We start from the raw sequence: 17,841 nt of genomic DNA, 5'->3' as shown, positions 1-17,841 counted from the left end.
ACTCGATTGCGCAATAGGCTACTTTTCGTCACAACAGCGCACATACGTTTGTGCCAGGACCCCCACAAAACCCAAACTCACACCACCATCTCTGCAATCTCACACACTTTGGACCATAGCAAGCCACAAAATTCATATTGCCCTCTACAGCCTCGCCCCTAACCCCACACAATCACATACACATATACTTTAGCACTTTGCCCCTCACCTTAACGATACTCCAGGAGGCTCTCTTTAACGCTCCGGAGCAGCCATGTTTACCGACCCCCACCGCTCTGACAATCCGCGACACCGCCCACCCATGTCAATACCCCTAGGAAGTCTAATAAATGCAAAAAAAAAGTTTAAAAAAAAGTAAAAAAAATATAAAAACAAATAAAAAGGATTAAAAATTCAAATCACCCCCCGTTCCCTAGAACACATATAAAAGTAGTTAAAAACTGTGAAACACATACATGTTAGGTATCCCCGCGTCCGAAATCGCCCGCTCTACAAAGCTATACAAATATTTTTCCTGTTCGGTAAACGCCATAGCGGGAAAAATGGTCAAAAGTGCCAAACCGCCGTTTTTTCACTCTTTTGATTCTGATAAAAATTTGAATAAAAAGTGATCAAAGCAATAACATTTCCCGAAAATGGTAGAACTAAAAAGTACACCCAACCCCGCAAAAAAAGACGCCCTATACATCTCTGTACACAGACGTATAAAAAAGTTACGGCTGTCGGAATATGACGACTTTTCAAAAAAAAAATGTTTGAACACAGTTTTGGATTTTTTTAAGGGGTCAAAATGTAAATAAAACCATATAAATTTGGTATCCCCGGAATCGTAACGAAACACAGAATACAGGGGACATGTCATTTTGGTTGCACAGTGAACGCCGTAAAACCAAAGCCCCTAAGAAAGTCGCAGAAATGCATTTATTTTGTCAAATCCACCCCATTCAGAATTTTTTCCCTGCTTCCCAGTACATTATATAGAATAATTAATGGTGGCATCATGAAGAAAAATTTGGCCCAAGAAAAATTAAGACCTCATATGGCTCTGAGAGCGGAGAAATAAAAAAGTTATGGGGTTTAGAAGGAGGGGAGTCAAAAACGAAAATCAAAAAATGCCATCGACGGGAAGGGGTTAACTTCAAATACTTCTGTCTCAAAGTCACTATGTAACGTTTCTCACAACACCGTATAGCAGCTCAAATACAAATTACATCCAACACAAAAGTCTCACGTATTCTCTGAATTACAGCAAAAACAAGATACAAAGTTACATTTCATATCCCATACCTTATACACAGTACGAAAACCTTACCCACACCTGTATATACCCACTGCTACAATCACCGCAGACGAAGTCGCAGGTACCAGTACCAGCTAGTGTGTGTGTGTATATATATATATATATATATATATATATATAGCAACCGGCGTCTAAAAAGTCGCAAACCCAAGTTTTGTGACTTTCTATAGGCCTTAAAATTGATATAAAAGACTAATAAATCCGCCCCTATGTGTCCCATGTTATAGGGTTTGGGCAAATAGCCCTAAAGGTAACTGGCAAGCAGCTGTAGACATGAATGCTTGGCACGGCTGAGACGTCGTGTTTATTTATGGGGAGGGTGAAATCCTTTGTCTTGGCAGAACAAAGAATTAGACATGAAATCCAACATGTCCGATCCTTCTTTTCCTCAATATATGTGGTCATGGCGGAGCCAGGAGACTTCCATGAACATCACATGGTCTGCTGGCTTTGTTCAGGATGCTATATATTGCATAGTCTTTGTGTCCCTCCATTTTTACATGGTGGAACATAGACATTTTTTTTACGCACCCATATTAATCCACATGACCTTAAAAAAAATTGCAAATATGTTCACCAAAGAAACTTTGTGATGTGATGCAGACATTTAGGGGTTACATAGGGTCTATGCACACAGCTTTGCCAGGTGTAAAAGCCCAAAGGCTCTGTTCACATCTGTATTGTGGCTTCTGTTCATAACATAAACTATAATACAGTGCCTGATCCGTCAAATGTTGGATATCGTCTGGGTTGGCTGGATCCCATTACCATATATCAGAACCTGTTGCTTTCTGTCGTCATAGACTCGATGCAAAAAATAGCAATTATGATGGAATCTGTGAGGGCGTCACCAATGCCCGTGCTAACACTAGCCATACGCTTTAGATAGCCGACAGCTGAAGATTAATTTGGTTGATAAGTGTCTTTCTCGGCCCGCTCGTCTTAGCAAAACATATATACTTTACGTTCTGAACAAGGAGAGGGAAGGATGGTTATTTGTATAACACCACAACCCAATTCTTCTCCATTGTGGGAGAGTCGTGAGGATCCGTTCACATTAGATGGTGAGCTGGTCCTGTAGGAATTAGCTGTGGGCAGCTTAAAGGGAACCTGTCAGGTCTATTAGGGACGCTAAACCAACCACAGACCCAGTGTCGTAACGCAACATACTTATCTAGGGATCAGTCTCATTGGACTCGTCTCTGGTCCTCCACAAGCCTGTGCTGTTCTTCACGGAAGCCAGGGAAGTAGACCATGCGCCCTAAGCAACTCGCATACTGGATGAAGCCAAAGTCTACTACTCTAGCTTCCATGAAAACCAGAAACTGACTGAATATAAAGACCACAGATAGCGTTAGGGTAGGGCTAACCGCTGGCACTTACGGGCATATGCTGGTATAGTGCCCCAAATAGGTTTGACAGGTTCCCTTTAAGATACTGTTGTATGCAGTTCGATATCAGAAAGATGTTCCTTTCCGAGTAATGTGATGGTGGGTGCTATGTAGATAGGACACCAGTGGTCAGGTTAGATGAAGCAAGTATGGGGCTCATCAACTAAGTTGTAGAATTCATCAAAAAATGTTCTCCTCGCCATCGCTCTGTATTGATTTTAGTCTTCCCCGTGGACTGAAATGTTACCGATATTCTCTGTTGAAGAGAATGTTCCCTCCTTAAAGGTGTACCCTGAAATCCTCTTGATCTGGGTGATCTTTTCAGTCTCCCTTGTATAAGCGATAACTTGCCAGAACTGCTTATGACGCAATAAAATGGAAGTCTGAAATGAATGGATGTCCATGGTATATATTACTTACCTTGGGTGTTTATGAATCCCTCCAGTGCCCAGAGTAGCACGGACACTATGTAATCTAATAAAGAGAGTCTTAAGCATGGCTACCCCTTAAAATACTAATTTAACCATATAGTTTCATGACTTTATAGAGCTATGAATCACATATACTGGTTCTATGACTTTGGTGACACCTGACAACACGCTTGTAAGTATAGAAGAAGCTGGACAGCTGTAACCCGTAATACAAGGAAGCATGTTTCCCGCTTGTCAGTATATATTGCCGATTGATGTGCACAATGTGACAAGTCTGTTTTAATAAGTGGCTTTGTCTGTCATCATGAATATGTAGGCCATTAGATGGCAGGCTAAATAACAGGAATACGTTCAGACTAGGACTACGAGGTGACAAGTTACACAACTGCCAATAGCAGGCCAAAGACTGCAATCTTGAATCTTGGTGACTTAATTTTTTTTTTTTCTTGTAAGACTTCTACAATGTAAACAACATTCAGGGTTTAGGAGCCCAGTCTGTGGTCTGCAGTGATTTACAACATACTCATACAAGAAGGGCTGTGAGTCATTGGTTCGGGCCGCCCACTGGACTCCTTAGCACAGAATTAGATCAGTAAGTTACATTGAGACTCTTCCCACTAAGGCCGGTTGCAGACGACCATGGCCGAAATTGGTGTTCTATCCATGATTTTCCCAGATAGCACACTCACTCATTCATTTGTATGGGCCCGTACACATGACTGTGAATTACATGGCCACATGTGTGGGCCAACAGTCTGGGCCACAAAATATAAAACTGGTCCTACTTCGTGGCCTGTGCTTCCGGGTCTCCGATTCATTTAAAGGGATCCTATCATTAAAACTCAATTTTTTGTCCCTAACACGTGGGAATAGCCTTCAGAAAGGCTATTCGTCTCCTACCTTTAGATGTCTTCTCCAGGCCACCGTTCGGCTTAAATCCTGGTTTTCATCGGTATGCAAATGAGTTCTCTTGCAGCACTGCGGGTGGGCCCCAGCGCCCAAACACCACTGGGGGCGTCCCCATTGCTGCGAGAGAACTCTCCAGTGCCGCCTCCATCTTCTTCAGAAACGGCCTCTTCACGCGTCTTCTTCCGGCACTGGCTTCAAACTTCTCGGCTTCGGGCCTAGGGCAAAGCCGACTGCATGCCCGCTGGCCACAAGAAAGTGGCCACTTACACAGTATTGTAAGCGTCCATTTTCTTGTGGCCGGCAGGCATGTGCAGTTGGCTGCCCAAGGCCTAGAAGTTTGAAGCCAGCGCTGGAAGAAGACGTGAAGAAGACGCTGGAGAGTTCTCTCACAGCATTGGGGATGCCTCCAGTGCTGTTTGAGCGCTTGGGCCGGCCCCCAGTGCTGCAAGAGAACTCATTTGCATACTGACGAAAACCGGGATTTGTGCCGAATGGCGGCCCGGAGAAGACATCTAAAGGTAGGAGACAAATAGCCTTTCTTAAGGCTATTCCTACATGTTAGGGACAAAAAATAGAGTTTTAATGATGAGATGCCTTTAATGAAAGTCGCCGCAGAAGCAAGGCCGGTGCACAGGTGGCACACGGGAGACATCCACGTGTCCCCCATGCGCCACCTGTACCTTTAATACATGGTCTGCCTGAAAAACATGGTCGTTTGCAACCAGCCTAAGCCGTTCCTACTGCACTATAATTCGCTCCCTGTATACCGTACTGCATTTTCAGTGTCACAAGTTCCCTTTAAGAAGCATTGTTTGGATATGATATATTGACCTACTTTGCTGTAGGGGATGATATTTTTGGTATGCTATTTTTTGCAATGTACTGTGATCTCATAGTACTTGTTATACAAGCAGGCTTGCTTTATAAATGTTGGAAGCGACACCCGGAGCAGATCTGTAACAGAAGCCCAGCATAATTTACAGTGTACAAACAGAGCGACACAATATTGTCCTTCGCATGTTTTGGGGGTTGAAATTGTACAAAACACCCGTGTAGCAAAGATCCAACACAACAAATCTAAAGCCCAGTCTCACCGCTTATTGTTCCCTTATTGCTGCATTTAGACGGGACGCAGAAACCGAACCTGCGACACTTGAATAAAAAGTGGGCCTATATGTTATACTACACGTGCGGAGCCCTTATATAGAAGGTGCTGTTTTTTATTCCTGGTAATCTAGGCAGGGCTTTGAGGATGATAAGTTAATCACTTATCAGCGGTTGTATCCATGACAGTACCCGCCATACACCGCAATTATACATCTGTCATATGACAGTATTTGGCACAGTAGTACTGACATGTGTACAAAGCCGTCAGTAAAATGGCTTCTCCGTGATCAGATGCTTGACAGGTATTTACCAACGTGACTGTAAAAGGTAAACCGCACTTTATTTTTAGCTTGAATATCTTCATATAAGGTATAATATAAGAATATGTACAACTTTATTACCTTCTGATCCTCAAAACAATATTTTTCTTTAATACTGATTCCGAAGTGGAAATGGGGCCGGAATCAGCATGGGAAATAACTCCAATCTACTGCTTATTGATTCAATTACTGCCGGTTCATTTCAATGTGTGGTCTTTTTTTTGCCTAAATAACGATAGGTGGCCACACACTGGCTCCATTGGGCATACTGGCCCTGTGCAAGCGCAGCAGAAACCGAGGCGTGTCCTTAGATTTTTGTTACAAGCTCCAGGGGTTATCTGGATTTTACAATGTATGGGCTTGCCTTAGGATAGGCCACTAATGTCTCAACCCACGACCGTTGACGTTCATAAGGGGCATGTATTTACTCTGTACCCACATATTGTTCCATATATATGAGCATGGCTCTGTCTATTGTACCAGTCCATTCACAATCCTATGTACTGTATGGCTTCCCGCTATATAATGAAGGTGCCACATTGCTCCGACGAACGCCCCAGCCCCTTCTTTCTGATAAACGGCAAGGATCCTGCAAAGGTGACAGCCCACCACACCTTCACTGATGGCCTTCATTTGGTATAACACCTTTAGGGTGCATTCACACTGAGTAAACGCTAGCTTATTTTGTAGAGTAAAATTACACTTGTAAATTTTGCTATCCCATTGACTTCAATGATATTTTTTTACAAGTGTAAAAATACGCCTGTAAAAAATACGCCTGTAAAAAATACGCCTGTAAAAAATACGCCTGTAAAAATACGCCTGTAAAATGTCATTGAAGTCAATGGGATAGCAAAATTTACAAGTGTAATTTTACTCTACAAAATAAGCTAGCGTTTACTCAGTGTGAATGCACCCTTAGAGTTAAAATTTAGATAAATTGCTTAATAGCTGTATTGTACCCTTTCGTTGGCCCCCAATGCACTTGGAATAAGGACAGACTGTAAATAGAATATCTTGGATAACACGCAACGGGTTGCCACGAGCTTGGCATGGTAGTCCGATGATGCGCTGGGTGCTGGCTGTGAAGCCGCCGACAGAAAGCTGATATGGGCATTTGCAGCGGGGCATCCATTTGTAGAACATTTGTTGAGTTAGGTTTTATTCACATGTACGCGTTCTGCGAATGTGCGATTTCTCTGTATGTTCACACGAGAATTTAATGGCCACAAGTGTACAGGCCCAAGAAAATCACGGATGCCAACTGTGTTCTGCCTGTTTTTTTACAGACCCGAAAACATAAAAAAATTATATAAAATTTAATTAAAAAAAAAAAAAACACTTTTCAAGGATGTGATATATTAATCAACCTTGGAGCGCACATGACCCATGAATAAGCACAGTCCGCAACCATGGACCGTACATGACCCAAAAATAAGCACGGTCCGCAACCATTGACCACACACGACCCAAAAATAAGCACGGTCCACAACCATTGACCGCACACGACCCAAAAATAAGCACGGGCCGCATCATGTCCACATGCCATTGTACCAGACGGAGGGGCCAGGTCTGCCATAGCTGAGCATGCGCCCCCTTTATGACACCCATATTCCCTATTAGTGCATACGTAAAGGTTTATCAGCATTGGACAATCCCTATAAAGTATATCCGACTCCGCTCTCCACTTGTTTTTTTTTTTAAGCCATGATTTTTCGGACAGCCTGCGCACATTGACAGAATTCTTATGATGGTAAATAATTGACTATCCCCCCCGCTTGCGTTTCTAATATGAGTTTAAGCAGAGTTGGGTTGTTGCTTTGAGCAGAATTCGTAGTCCTGAATATGTCACCGGCTGATGTGTGCAGGAAATGTAGGTCAGACATCAAGGGAAGCGATCAGGATGCGGAGTCAGACACTAATCCCTGCAAGTGTCTGTGCTGGGTGTGTGTCTGCATGTGTGCACTGCCTGGAATGTAATACTATGTGTCTGGTATGCAGCATGTATGCCTATTGTACAGCCTCTGCTATGTTGCGTGGCGGCTTTCTTGAGCACATACGTCGCTGTCTGTTTTGATTATTACGTGTATCCCTAGTTGCAGCGTGTGAATTGTGTCTGAGTATTTTAATAGACTAGGTTGCATTCCAAGAAAGGATTCCAAATTTTTTTCCCCTTTAGGTCTCTCCCTGCTGGTAAACGCTTCAGTTTTTCCATTCTCCGTATACTCCTGTCTCCTATGGTGTCGTAATTCATTGCAGAACCTTGTGCCTTCTAGCTGTGATCCTTATAGGGACATTGAGATTGCCGTATGCATTGATGTCTGTGTATTGCGAGAGCCTTAAACCCCCTGATCTATGTCTGTCTAGGATTACCCTGAGAGCCTTTCAGCAGTAATATTTCCATATTCTGAGCCCTTTATCGCCAAGTCCCAGATGTATAAATGAAGGTGGCATTACAGGGTGCCATAGTTACACTTGACATGGCTGAGAGAACACTTCATCATACTTTATAACCATTAGGGTGCACGGTTGCAGACATTTCCTGCACGTACGGTAGATGTATACCGTAATACTATGATTCCCAGGTTTCTGAGGGTGAATGTCAGGAATGCCACTTAAAGCTTTATAGAAATGGGTACCATCAGTGGCATTATTAGGAATGGGGTGCAAAATTGACTTGATGGTGCGATAAAACTAGAATACTAGGTATCGCGTAGTAAACCGATGCAAACACTATTAGGTTTTGGTTATTGGATGTTATTAGTACTAACTTTCAGCGCTATCTGTTCACATGCTGATCATGACTGTTTCACCCATGTTAACATGGTTTCTTCTCTATTCTCACAGGCTCCTCTTGTCTGGTGGGTTACAAGAAGACCCCCCCACCTGTACCCCCTCGCACCACCTCCAAACCCTTTATATCTGTGACTGTACAAAGTAGTACTGAATCTGCCCAGGACTCTTACCTGGATGCACAGGAGGGGCAGAGTGAAGGCAACAGCCAGTCAGGGCTCAGCACCTCCACTGAGAGCCTTGAAAGCACCCGGGCACCAAGTGTAACCCGCATTGGCCCCCCAACTCCAATCAGGCAAATCCCTCCTGAGATACCCCCAAAAAATGCAGCCGTAAAAAGCATCAAAGAAGAGCCGCGTGCCCCCGAACCCCTCCCAAAACGCAAACTGTCCTCCATTGGAATTCAGGTGAGTCTAGAACTTGCGATATTTTTGTCACCAGATTCTCCTTGGGAACTTTTGCTTTTTTTAACTATTGCAATTAACTCAACCTGGTTACTTATATCCATCCTTCCACCCTATAGACCTATAGATATAACACACAGGAACATTCAGGAACACCGTAAGTGAAAAGGAAGTTAAACCTATCATTAGCTTAGGGAATTATATCTACAGAAATTGTCTTACTTAATGTTATTATTGGAATCAATCCCATTAGCCACATGATCCAATAATAACCTGCAGAGCTTTGGGGAAGTCTCAGCCTACAGGTCCATCAGGAGATGCGTGCTGCTTCACAGTAACCTGTAATGTGAACTCCATTAACAGAGTGCAGGCTGCCATAAATAGCAGCTTACAATGGATCTGCAGGTTAATACATAGTATTTCTAGTGTAGCGACTTTCCTGTTGGTCCTATTAGGTCATGTTGGTGTATTTTGAGTTTTTAAAAAATTGTACCTATTTTACAAACAGAAGTGAGGGTCCGGGCGCTGATACCCCACCGATTGCTAAAATGAAGATTCAGTTGAGCGCTGTGCCCTTTCCTCTGTGATAGGCTTTACTCAATTTTCCTTGTAGAGTAGTGCCTGGATTCATAGCTTATGGTCTTTCTATGAATCCCTAGACCACTCACTCATAGAGTTGATAAGAACGAAGGGGCAAAATGTCCAACTTCATGCTTCTTCTTCTTCTTCCTTTTAGGAGTGGTGATTTTATCACCTGATTTTTTTTTTTTAGCCACTCCTTTCCAGCATCTACCTTCCCTACTGTGGTGCTGCAAGGAAAATAAAGAGTTTTCAGTATAATAATAATATATTTTTTTTGCGCCAACATTTTCCGCAGTACAGTACAATTTGTAGGGTTCAAGTACAGACAAAGAGATACATTACAAAGAAATAGTCACTTCACTCAATGGACTGAGGGCCCTGCTGATTTTTGAGGTAGAGGGGGTGACACAAGCGGTAGCAGGGGTGATATCGGAGGTAGCATTGCTTATACAGTGATCAGACAATTCTGTAATAGAGGTTACTGTCATTACACAAACCTAAGACTGTATGATATGAGCCGTCACCAGTTGTGTCCTTTAACATGCAGCTGGTGCCTGGACATATAAAGTTATCCTGAAATGGCATCATATCATGTAGGGTAATATGGGAGTGGGAACAGAGGAGGGTTTGTTTTAGGAATTCTAATTACAGTACAGAAGGGTTTACATTAGGAATCGTGATAGGCCTGTCTGAAAAGATGTGTCTTTAGTTTGCGCTTGAAGCTGTAGAAATTGGGAGTTAATCCGATTGTCCGGGGTAGAGCATTCCAGAGAAGTGGTGCAGCTTGGGAGAAGTCTTGTATACGAGCGTGGGAGGTTCTGATAATAAGAGGATGTTGGTCTTAGGTCATTGATGATTATGTGGGTTTCCTCTTGTCTTGTGGAAACCAAACTATCCCTTTAAAAGGGTTGGACGCTGCTGCCACACCTGTCCATGGGTTGTGTCTGGTATTGCAGTTCAGCCCTAATAAGTGAATGGGGCTGAGCTACAATACCACCCGTAACCTGTCGCTGCTTTGAAGGAAAGCAGTCATATATCTCTGATCCTGGATACCCCATAATTTGTCATAAGTGAATTTATATTGTGTACGGTGGTTATACTTTGATCCATACTACTCAGTGAAGCAGAAAATGATACAGTATGCACTTAGTAACTTACCTGCTCCTATATCTGAGGGAGTATACACTGTTTTCACACAAAGGTTTTCTACTTCTATGTGAGATCACTTGACGTGTGAATCCATGGTATAATTCCCACAATGCCTGCGCCTTTCAATTAAAGGTACTTTATTACAGTGCAGCGAGAACACCGTGGGAAAAAGATGGAAGTGTTCATTAAAGTAATTGCTGTCTGTGAGAATAAATCTATTTTCATAGAGGAACTTGTTCCACCCATATCCTACAAAACAATAAAGTCAATGTAGAACTGCAGCTGTTGGGTACAAAAAGGGTCCTGAAATGTTGGGCCTGTGATGTTTCGCAGTTGATGCCAAGCACAAACATAAGTGCTCTTCACCGCGGCGCGAAGGAATGGAAGTGACAACTGCTCCGAGCAGATTTCTGGCTCCGAGCAATGATTGTCACTTTTATAGCACAGATTTGTTTCCTGCTGTAAGAACTGAACCTGTTTGTTTCATGTGAATATACATGGCACAGAGAACGAGAATCGAGAGGTGGATTCTCTGTTTTACATGTACAACAGATTAAAAAAAAAAACCTATGATCTAGGCCAGCGTTTCACAAATCTTTCGGACTCCCTGAAAATTTGGGACTCCCTTATTAAATAAATTTTAAGACAGAACAGTAGTTTTGAATTTATAGCTGAAATATGTGAAATAATTTACTTTATTTTGTAAAATTAGAGAACCTCCCCAAAAACGGCATCAAAAATACATGCAATTTTTAATGAACCTCATGAAGGAAACCTCAAAGCTCAGTGTCGTATATTATACATACATTTCCACCCAACCACCCCCACCTTTATACCATCACCTACCACCCACAGTAAGTTCACCATCACTACGCTCCCTTTGTATACCCCCATGCAGTATACTGAGTTGAATCCAGACATGCGGCCATCTTCCCACTGGAGTGTTTTGGCACCCTTGACGTATGTCCATGGCACCCATGGGAGAGTCTGATCTAGATTGTTTGCTATTTTATATCCACAGCAACTCAACGTGAACAGAGAATGACTTCACTCACTTTTAAGGGGGAATGTCCAACAGGGAAGAGAGACGGCAATAGTCATATTACCGATATCCCTCTGTTCCCATTTCAGCACTTACCAGGTACCTGCTGGTCTCTGGTTTTGCTTCTTTCTCCATAGTGACACGCATCATCCACTGGGGACCTACTAAGCATTGGAACACGAGCAGTAGGGGATTGGCGACGTGAGCATTGCTGCTTTTAATTTTTAACCCTTTATGAGCCCTTTAGCTCAGACAGGGACAGCCTTCTTTTAGGGAGCGGTAAGTCATTCTCAGTCCGCAGTGTTGAGTTGCTGTAGACATAAGTGAGTGAACAGTCTACACTGTAGGTTTTCCACCTGTTGTACATGTAGGACAAAGGGTCCCTATCTTCTTAATAGGTTCAAAACCATGTGATTATCGTCTTGGGGGTTTAATGTACTTGAGCAATGGGTTCTAGGCTTACAGGGGTATTCTGATCGGATGAAATTGTCACGTGTCCAAATGCTATATTGGTGGGGTTTGACCGCTGGAGTATGCACTTATTGCTGGAACAGGGACTCTTGGTACATCTCCACCCCAACCCTTACGTCTTTGGCTAGAAGTGGAGCAGCTATAGACTGTCTTGTAGATGTGAGTAAGGGGGAGACCTGAGGTCTCTGTGCTGATGAACCTGTGGTTGGACACCCACTAGTCCACTTGTCCAATACATGCATGCTACTAAAATACACTGAGGTCACTGTCATGATCCCTGAACCATTTGGTGAGGGGCACCCTGATCAAGAGTAATATCCAGATAAATGATGGCAGTCACATGTCATGCTATATATAGATGCTTAGAAATGTTTTTTCTACCTTTCTGATACCTTCACAGGAGTACCAGAATCACACACTTGGTACTTGGTTTCACATTGGTGTTGGTAATTCTCTTCTTACCATCCCATCGGTAAATGCGGTAGAGCGTTGTACTTTGTAAACCATCATGGGTAGGCGGCACAATGTAGAGATAAGTGATCCTTTTATTGGCTAACTGCATAGATTAAAGATGCAAGCTTTCAAGATGGTTTAGGTCTTTTCAAGCATTAAGGAAAAGATCTAATCTGACTAATCGCTTCTGAACGCTGGAACAGTAGATGTAAGGTCGGTTTCAGACAGCCATGTTTGATCCATGAATCACCGACAATGAATAGGAACCTGGACTCCCAACATCATAGCCATGTACAATTCTAGGAGTTCCTGCCTCCCCATGTGACTGATGTCCGGCACTGAAGACACACCTATTGTACAGGACTATAGTCCACATAGAGATAGGGACTTTGATGCTAGGAGTCTGGATCAATGAACAGTTCAGAGAATATGGCTGAATTTAAGAAACCGAACAGCTTGCAATCTATCGCCTTGTTTTCACTAGACTCTACATTGTCCTTCATGATGTAGGTCTACCTTCTGGAACACTGTCACAATGGGAGCGTGTTAGTGAGGTATCTCATTATTTGCCTGTCAGTGGGATGTATAGTCAAACAATGGAATATGTCACTAATAGGCTTTCATAGTTTAGAAACATTTCTTTTTCTGGTATGAGGTAGTGTAGTAGACGATGCTATTCCATACAAACGTATGTAGTATATTCCAATGCACAGTGTATATGTATGTGTGTATATAATATATATATATATATATATATATATATATATATATATATATATATATAATGTATATGTATTTGATAACTATAACAAATTCATTAATTCTTATCTTTATATCCCTATCATTTTTGATTGTAATCCCATTTCTATATCTATTTCATACAGGTGGATAGCATACAACCAGTGCCTGTTCCCGAGCCGCCCCCTCCCGCCAAATTTCAGTCCATTGGAGTCCAAGTGGAAGAAGAGTGGAGGTAAACTTGAATCCGTCTCTAGATCTGTCATTATATTCATTGTATATCTGTCATCTGTTATTACCTAAAGTTATAAAACTGTTCGGGTAAGTTTACATGGTGGAATTTTTGCAGTGAAATTTAATGCAAAAATTATGTCCCCATTTATTTCAATGGGGAAGGGGGGGAGGAGGCAGATACTTCATTTTCCACTAGCTGAAAAAAAAAAAAAATCAACTAGCGGTAAAAAGAAACTATCTGTAGGCGGATTCACCCAAATCTCCATTGAAGTGAACGGGAGCTGGAATTTTATCTGCCAGCGGCTGAAAGTTTTTCAAGGTGCATTTGGTATTTTGGGTCCAGCTACAAAATCTGCCATTGGGTTTGCCTTTAACTCAATCTGATAAAGTCTGGAAAAGCAAGACCTCCTTTACCAAGCAGTCTGGTCCTGGTATCCACAATAATAGGGAGTAAAATAATGAACAACAGGCATATAAAGTCCCTAATACACAGATTGATGCAGGGGAGGACAAGCGTCTGTCAACAATATAACACGTCGATTGGTATTTGTTTGCATCAGCCTATTTTGCTGGCTGATGTAAGTGATTTGTCAGGAGAATGCTAAAGCGAATGTTTAACCCCTATACAGTTCCATTGTTTGTCGGCAGCACATATCTGTTTACACACGGTGATGCACTGCCAACAAATGTTCATTTTTATTTTATTTATTTCTATATATTATTTTTGTGTAACATAAAAGATACACAATGCACTGCTTGTCTTAGCGTCCTTACAATGTTTGTTCACGATACTTTCCTTGTGTTACAATTTTTGCGTTCCTGTTGTTTCATTTGACATATCAGGATCAGCTGCCATCTGTGTGGAAGGGTAAAACTATTCCTGGCCATTAACTAGAACTTGTTATAATACCCAGTATGGGCGGGTGTTGGCATATGTAAATATATAATCTTATCATTTTATGCCTATTTGTTTACTTGTTCTCCGATTCTCTACATTTGCTTAGACGGTCAATGTGGCAGTGCAGACAAGGTGAATTCATTGTTTATGGCCTCCCGTGCATACATGAAGAATATATAAGGAACATTTCAGCGATCCTGGCACTCGGCGTAGCACATTTACCTGGAGTATAAAGTAGCTGGACAGTGTATTAAGTAGATCTCCACCTCCTTATATATTATAGAGATGATGGAAGAGGAAACAGGAAGTTACATCTCCCTCTAAACCTTTATCACCAGATTTGCAACGCGCTAGCACTGTGTAACCAATGATTTGGTAGGGTGCTGGGAAAGCTGGACAGGTTGTCACGGTTAGTGATGCCAGGCAGCTGCTGCACAGCCATGACTTACTTCAGGTGTTGAGATAGAACCATGGCAGCTACAGGTGCATTGGCGACCATTACTGACCTTCCACTGGTTTGAGATACCTGCATGGCAAAGACTAGCACCAGGACGCAGAGCCCACATTTTTATTTTGTAATGGGTTCCTTTCTTATCAGCGTCTGTATAAATATCATGTTCCACAGATACAATTCTATATCTATATCTTTCGACCTGTGTTTTTTTTATTCAAAAACTTAACACAATTTTTTTCTTGTTTGCCAATAGGAATAGTCGATCGAGCAGTATGACCTCCAAGCAAGAGACAGATTCTGATACGCAAGAGCCCAGCAATTCATCAGACAAAAGTGTTCCCGACTGCCCACCACCTCGCCAACCCACCCCAGGTCCTCCAGTGCCCCTCCCCAAAAAGCACCTCTCCTATGGAGATGGTGGGGAAACGGAGGCCTCTGCCCTTCCTCCTCCAGACCCTTGGCTGGACTCTGCAGCCTCTCCTCCTTCTACTGAGCCTGCCCAGGCAGGTGCTTGCCGCAGGGATGGACACTGGTTCCTGAAGTTGTTGCAGGCCGAGACAGAAAGGCTCGAGGGCTGGTGTAAACAGATGCAAAGAGAAACAGGCGATAACAACTTGTGTGAAGAAGGTATTGCATGGAATGTTATTTCTGTATGGGTTGTATATATCCAGAACATAATTTACTAGTTTGCAGGAATGTTGGGTAGTCAATGTCTTCAGCTCATGAAATGATGTCCTATTAGCACCAAATAAATGGGTGAAATTGAGCCAGACTTCATAGATGCAGGAAAATCTTACTACTTATTGGTTGGGCTCACTTGATCTGTCAGCTTAGTATCCTGTCCCATGTAACAGCCACATATTAAGGCTATGGGAACAGAAAAATGTATCGTATGGCTACAAACAAAGGTGAACAAAAGCACTGGACGCATAATATAGGAGGAGAGAGCTTCTCTGTAGTAACTTACAGGCTGCTGTCCATTTATGCCTAGACAGAAACATGTCAGTCACTGCCCTAAGGGGTGGAGAGAGAGTGGGCCACTCTGCTCATGAATTCACTGGACTCATCAGGGCTGATTTATACAGACTGGCATTGAAAATATCATATCATATATCCTGCATCAGCTGTAACTGGTCAGAAATCTGGTAGGACTGGGGCAACACGGTGGCTCAGTGGTTAGCACTGCAGCCTTGCAGCGCTGGAGTCCTGGGTTTGAATCCTGCCAAGGACAACATCTGCAAGAAGTTTGTATGTTCTCCCTGTCTTTGTGTGGATTTCCTCCCATACTCCAAAAGGCATACTGATAGTGAAAAAAAATCTGGTAAGACTGATGGCCCTGCTCCTTGCCCTACCTGAAAATTGGGAAGGGTGATACAAATGGGTAAAGGAAAGTGCTTTTTTATGCAAAGACCCAGGTTGTGCAAAAATTTTCAAGTTTTTCATGCCTTGTACACCTGACAACTGGCCTACAAGGTGTGATAAATCTGCCCCATCAACTATTTATCCAGTGCATTCTTTCTTCATTTTTAATGGCCACAACAACCTAACATTTGTGTGCCATTTTGGCCACTAAAAATGTGGATTTGCATCCTTAAATGGGTTGTCCAGCTCCACATCGAATTTTCATACTGATGACCTATGCACAGAATTGGTCATCAGTATGCGATCTGACACCTGAACCCTGCACAGATCATCTATTCTATTAGCCTCTAGGTGTCAGAAGCTGCTAGTGGATGGGGCGTGCATGCAGCGTAGATCCTATGCAAGTAATAGGGGAAGAACAGCAGCCCTATCCACTGTGGTGGTTCCAGGTGATCTGCAGTGCCCCTCCTATTATTGCACATGGCGTCTTAGGAGCTTTCGGCACCTGCAGGCTTTTACAATAGATGGTCTGTGCGGGGTTCAGGTGTCGGCCCCTCACAGATCACCTACCATTCTGTGGATAAGTCATCCGTGTGAAAATTCAACCCTTTTAATATCCTGTCCTTACATGGGGTAGCCTATTAAGTTCACAGATCTGCTTTGCAGATGAGTCTGCTACCGCATTTTTTTATTACAAAATTTACCATGATTTTGCTTTTGATTTTAATTTTTTTAAGCCGTTCTTCCAAATTCAGGGTTCTCCTTCTATAAATGTCCTATGTTGATAAGAGCATGTGCCGATATTTTGTGGCTGTACACAATCACCTATAATTCCCAGACCCGGTCGCTCTCTTGTCTGTGAGAACATAGTGCCAATAGTCCATCTGGCTTAGTAGAAGCTAATTCATGTCCCAGATCCGCATTTCTCGCTTGATATTTGCTCACGGTGACCTCTGCCTTCTGCTTGCAGTGATTGGGAAGGTTCTCAGTGCTGTTGGCAGCGCTCAGCTCCTGATGTCACAGAAGTTCCAGCAGTTTCGTGGCCTGTGTGAGCAAAACCTGGTAAGCGATCCATATAAAATGAATGAGCAGTCATCCTGTGTGCTGTGCATAGTATCATTACTTTTGTCGTTTTACGCTTTTTTTGTTCATATGGAGGCACCCCAATTTTATAGAGGGATCAACATGTTGGATTTTACATATAGGAGACAGCAGGGGTCTCTGACAGCAGCTTATTCCCTTCCCACATGCATACTCCAAGTATATGGAGATGGAAGGAATAGCTGTCAGAAGAAGCATGCGGCTTTCATCTGTGTAAGGTTTATAGCCATCTTAAAGGGATATCCAAATCAAATTTTCATACTGATGAGCTATCCACAGGATAGGTCATCAGTCTGTGATCTGTCAGGGTCCAACACACAGACCCTGCTCAGATCAGCTCTAGATACCAAAGGTTGCAACACCACACCGATTCAGGTAGTAGAAGCAGCCCAACAGCCCCTTCCATTACATAGAGGTGGTTCTGGTGAGCTGCGGTGCTGCATATACCGCCGGACCATTAAAAGTTTCTGGCTGATCCTGTGGATAGGTCATCAGTATGGAACTCGATTTGGTCCAGAAAATCCCTTTAAGCAATGTCATTGCGCAGGATGACATGGTGTCATTAGTCTCAGGAGAGTATCTCTGTGTCTTCAACCGTATGGCAGATTTACTTATGACACCACAACACTATAAGGGTAAGTTCACAAAACGGAAATGAAAGGGGAATTTCAGACACTGCCACCTCAAATTCTTGTTCCATTT

At 42.8% G+C, this 17,841-nt stretch overlaps 1 protein-coding gene across 2 annotated transcripts in view; it reads left to right on the top strand.

Annotated features, from left to right (window-relative positions):
- The window catches only part of DLGAP4 (DLG associated protein 4), a 166,183-nt gene that overhangs the window by 135,752 nt on the left and 12,590 nt on the right, over nucleotides 1-17,841 (top strand). For both annotated transcript variants that reach the window (XM_075277536.1, XM_075277535.1), the window contains 4 exons: nucleotides 8,306-8,658; nucleotides 13,237-13,325; nucleotides 14,930-15,303; nucleotides 17,009-17,100. In XM_075277536.1, coding sequence (XP_075133637.1) covers nucleotides 8,306-8,658; nucleotides 13,237-13,325; nucleotides 14,930-15,303; nucleotides 17,009-17,100 — 908 coding nt within the window. The remainder of the gene's footprint in view (nucleotides 1-8,305; nucleotides 8,659-13,236; nucleotides 13,326-14,929; nucleotides 15,304-17,008; nucleotides 17,101-17,841) is intronic.

Source organism: Leptodactylus fuscus, chromosome 6, assembly GCF_031893055.1.
Source record: "Leptodactylus fuscus isolate aLepFus1 chromosome 6, aLepFus1.hap2, whole genome shotgun sequence".
NCBI classification, from domain to species: domain Eukaryota; kingdom Metazoa; phylum Chordata; class Amphibia; order Anura; family Leptodactylidae; genus Leptodactylus; species Leptodactylus fuscus.
This window is presented reverse-complemented; position numbering and strand designations above follow the sequence as displayed.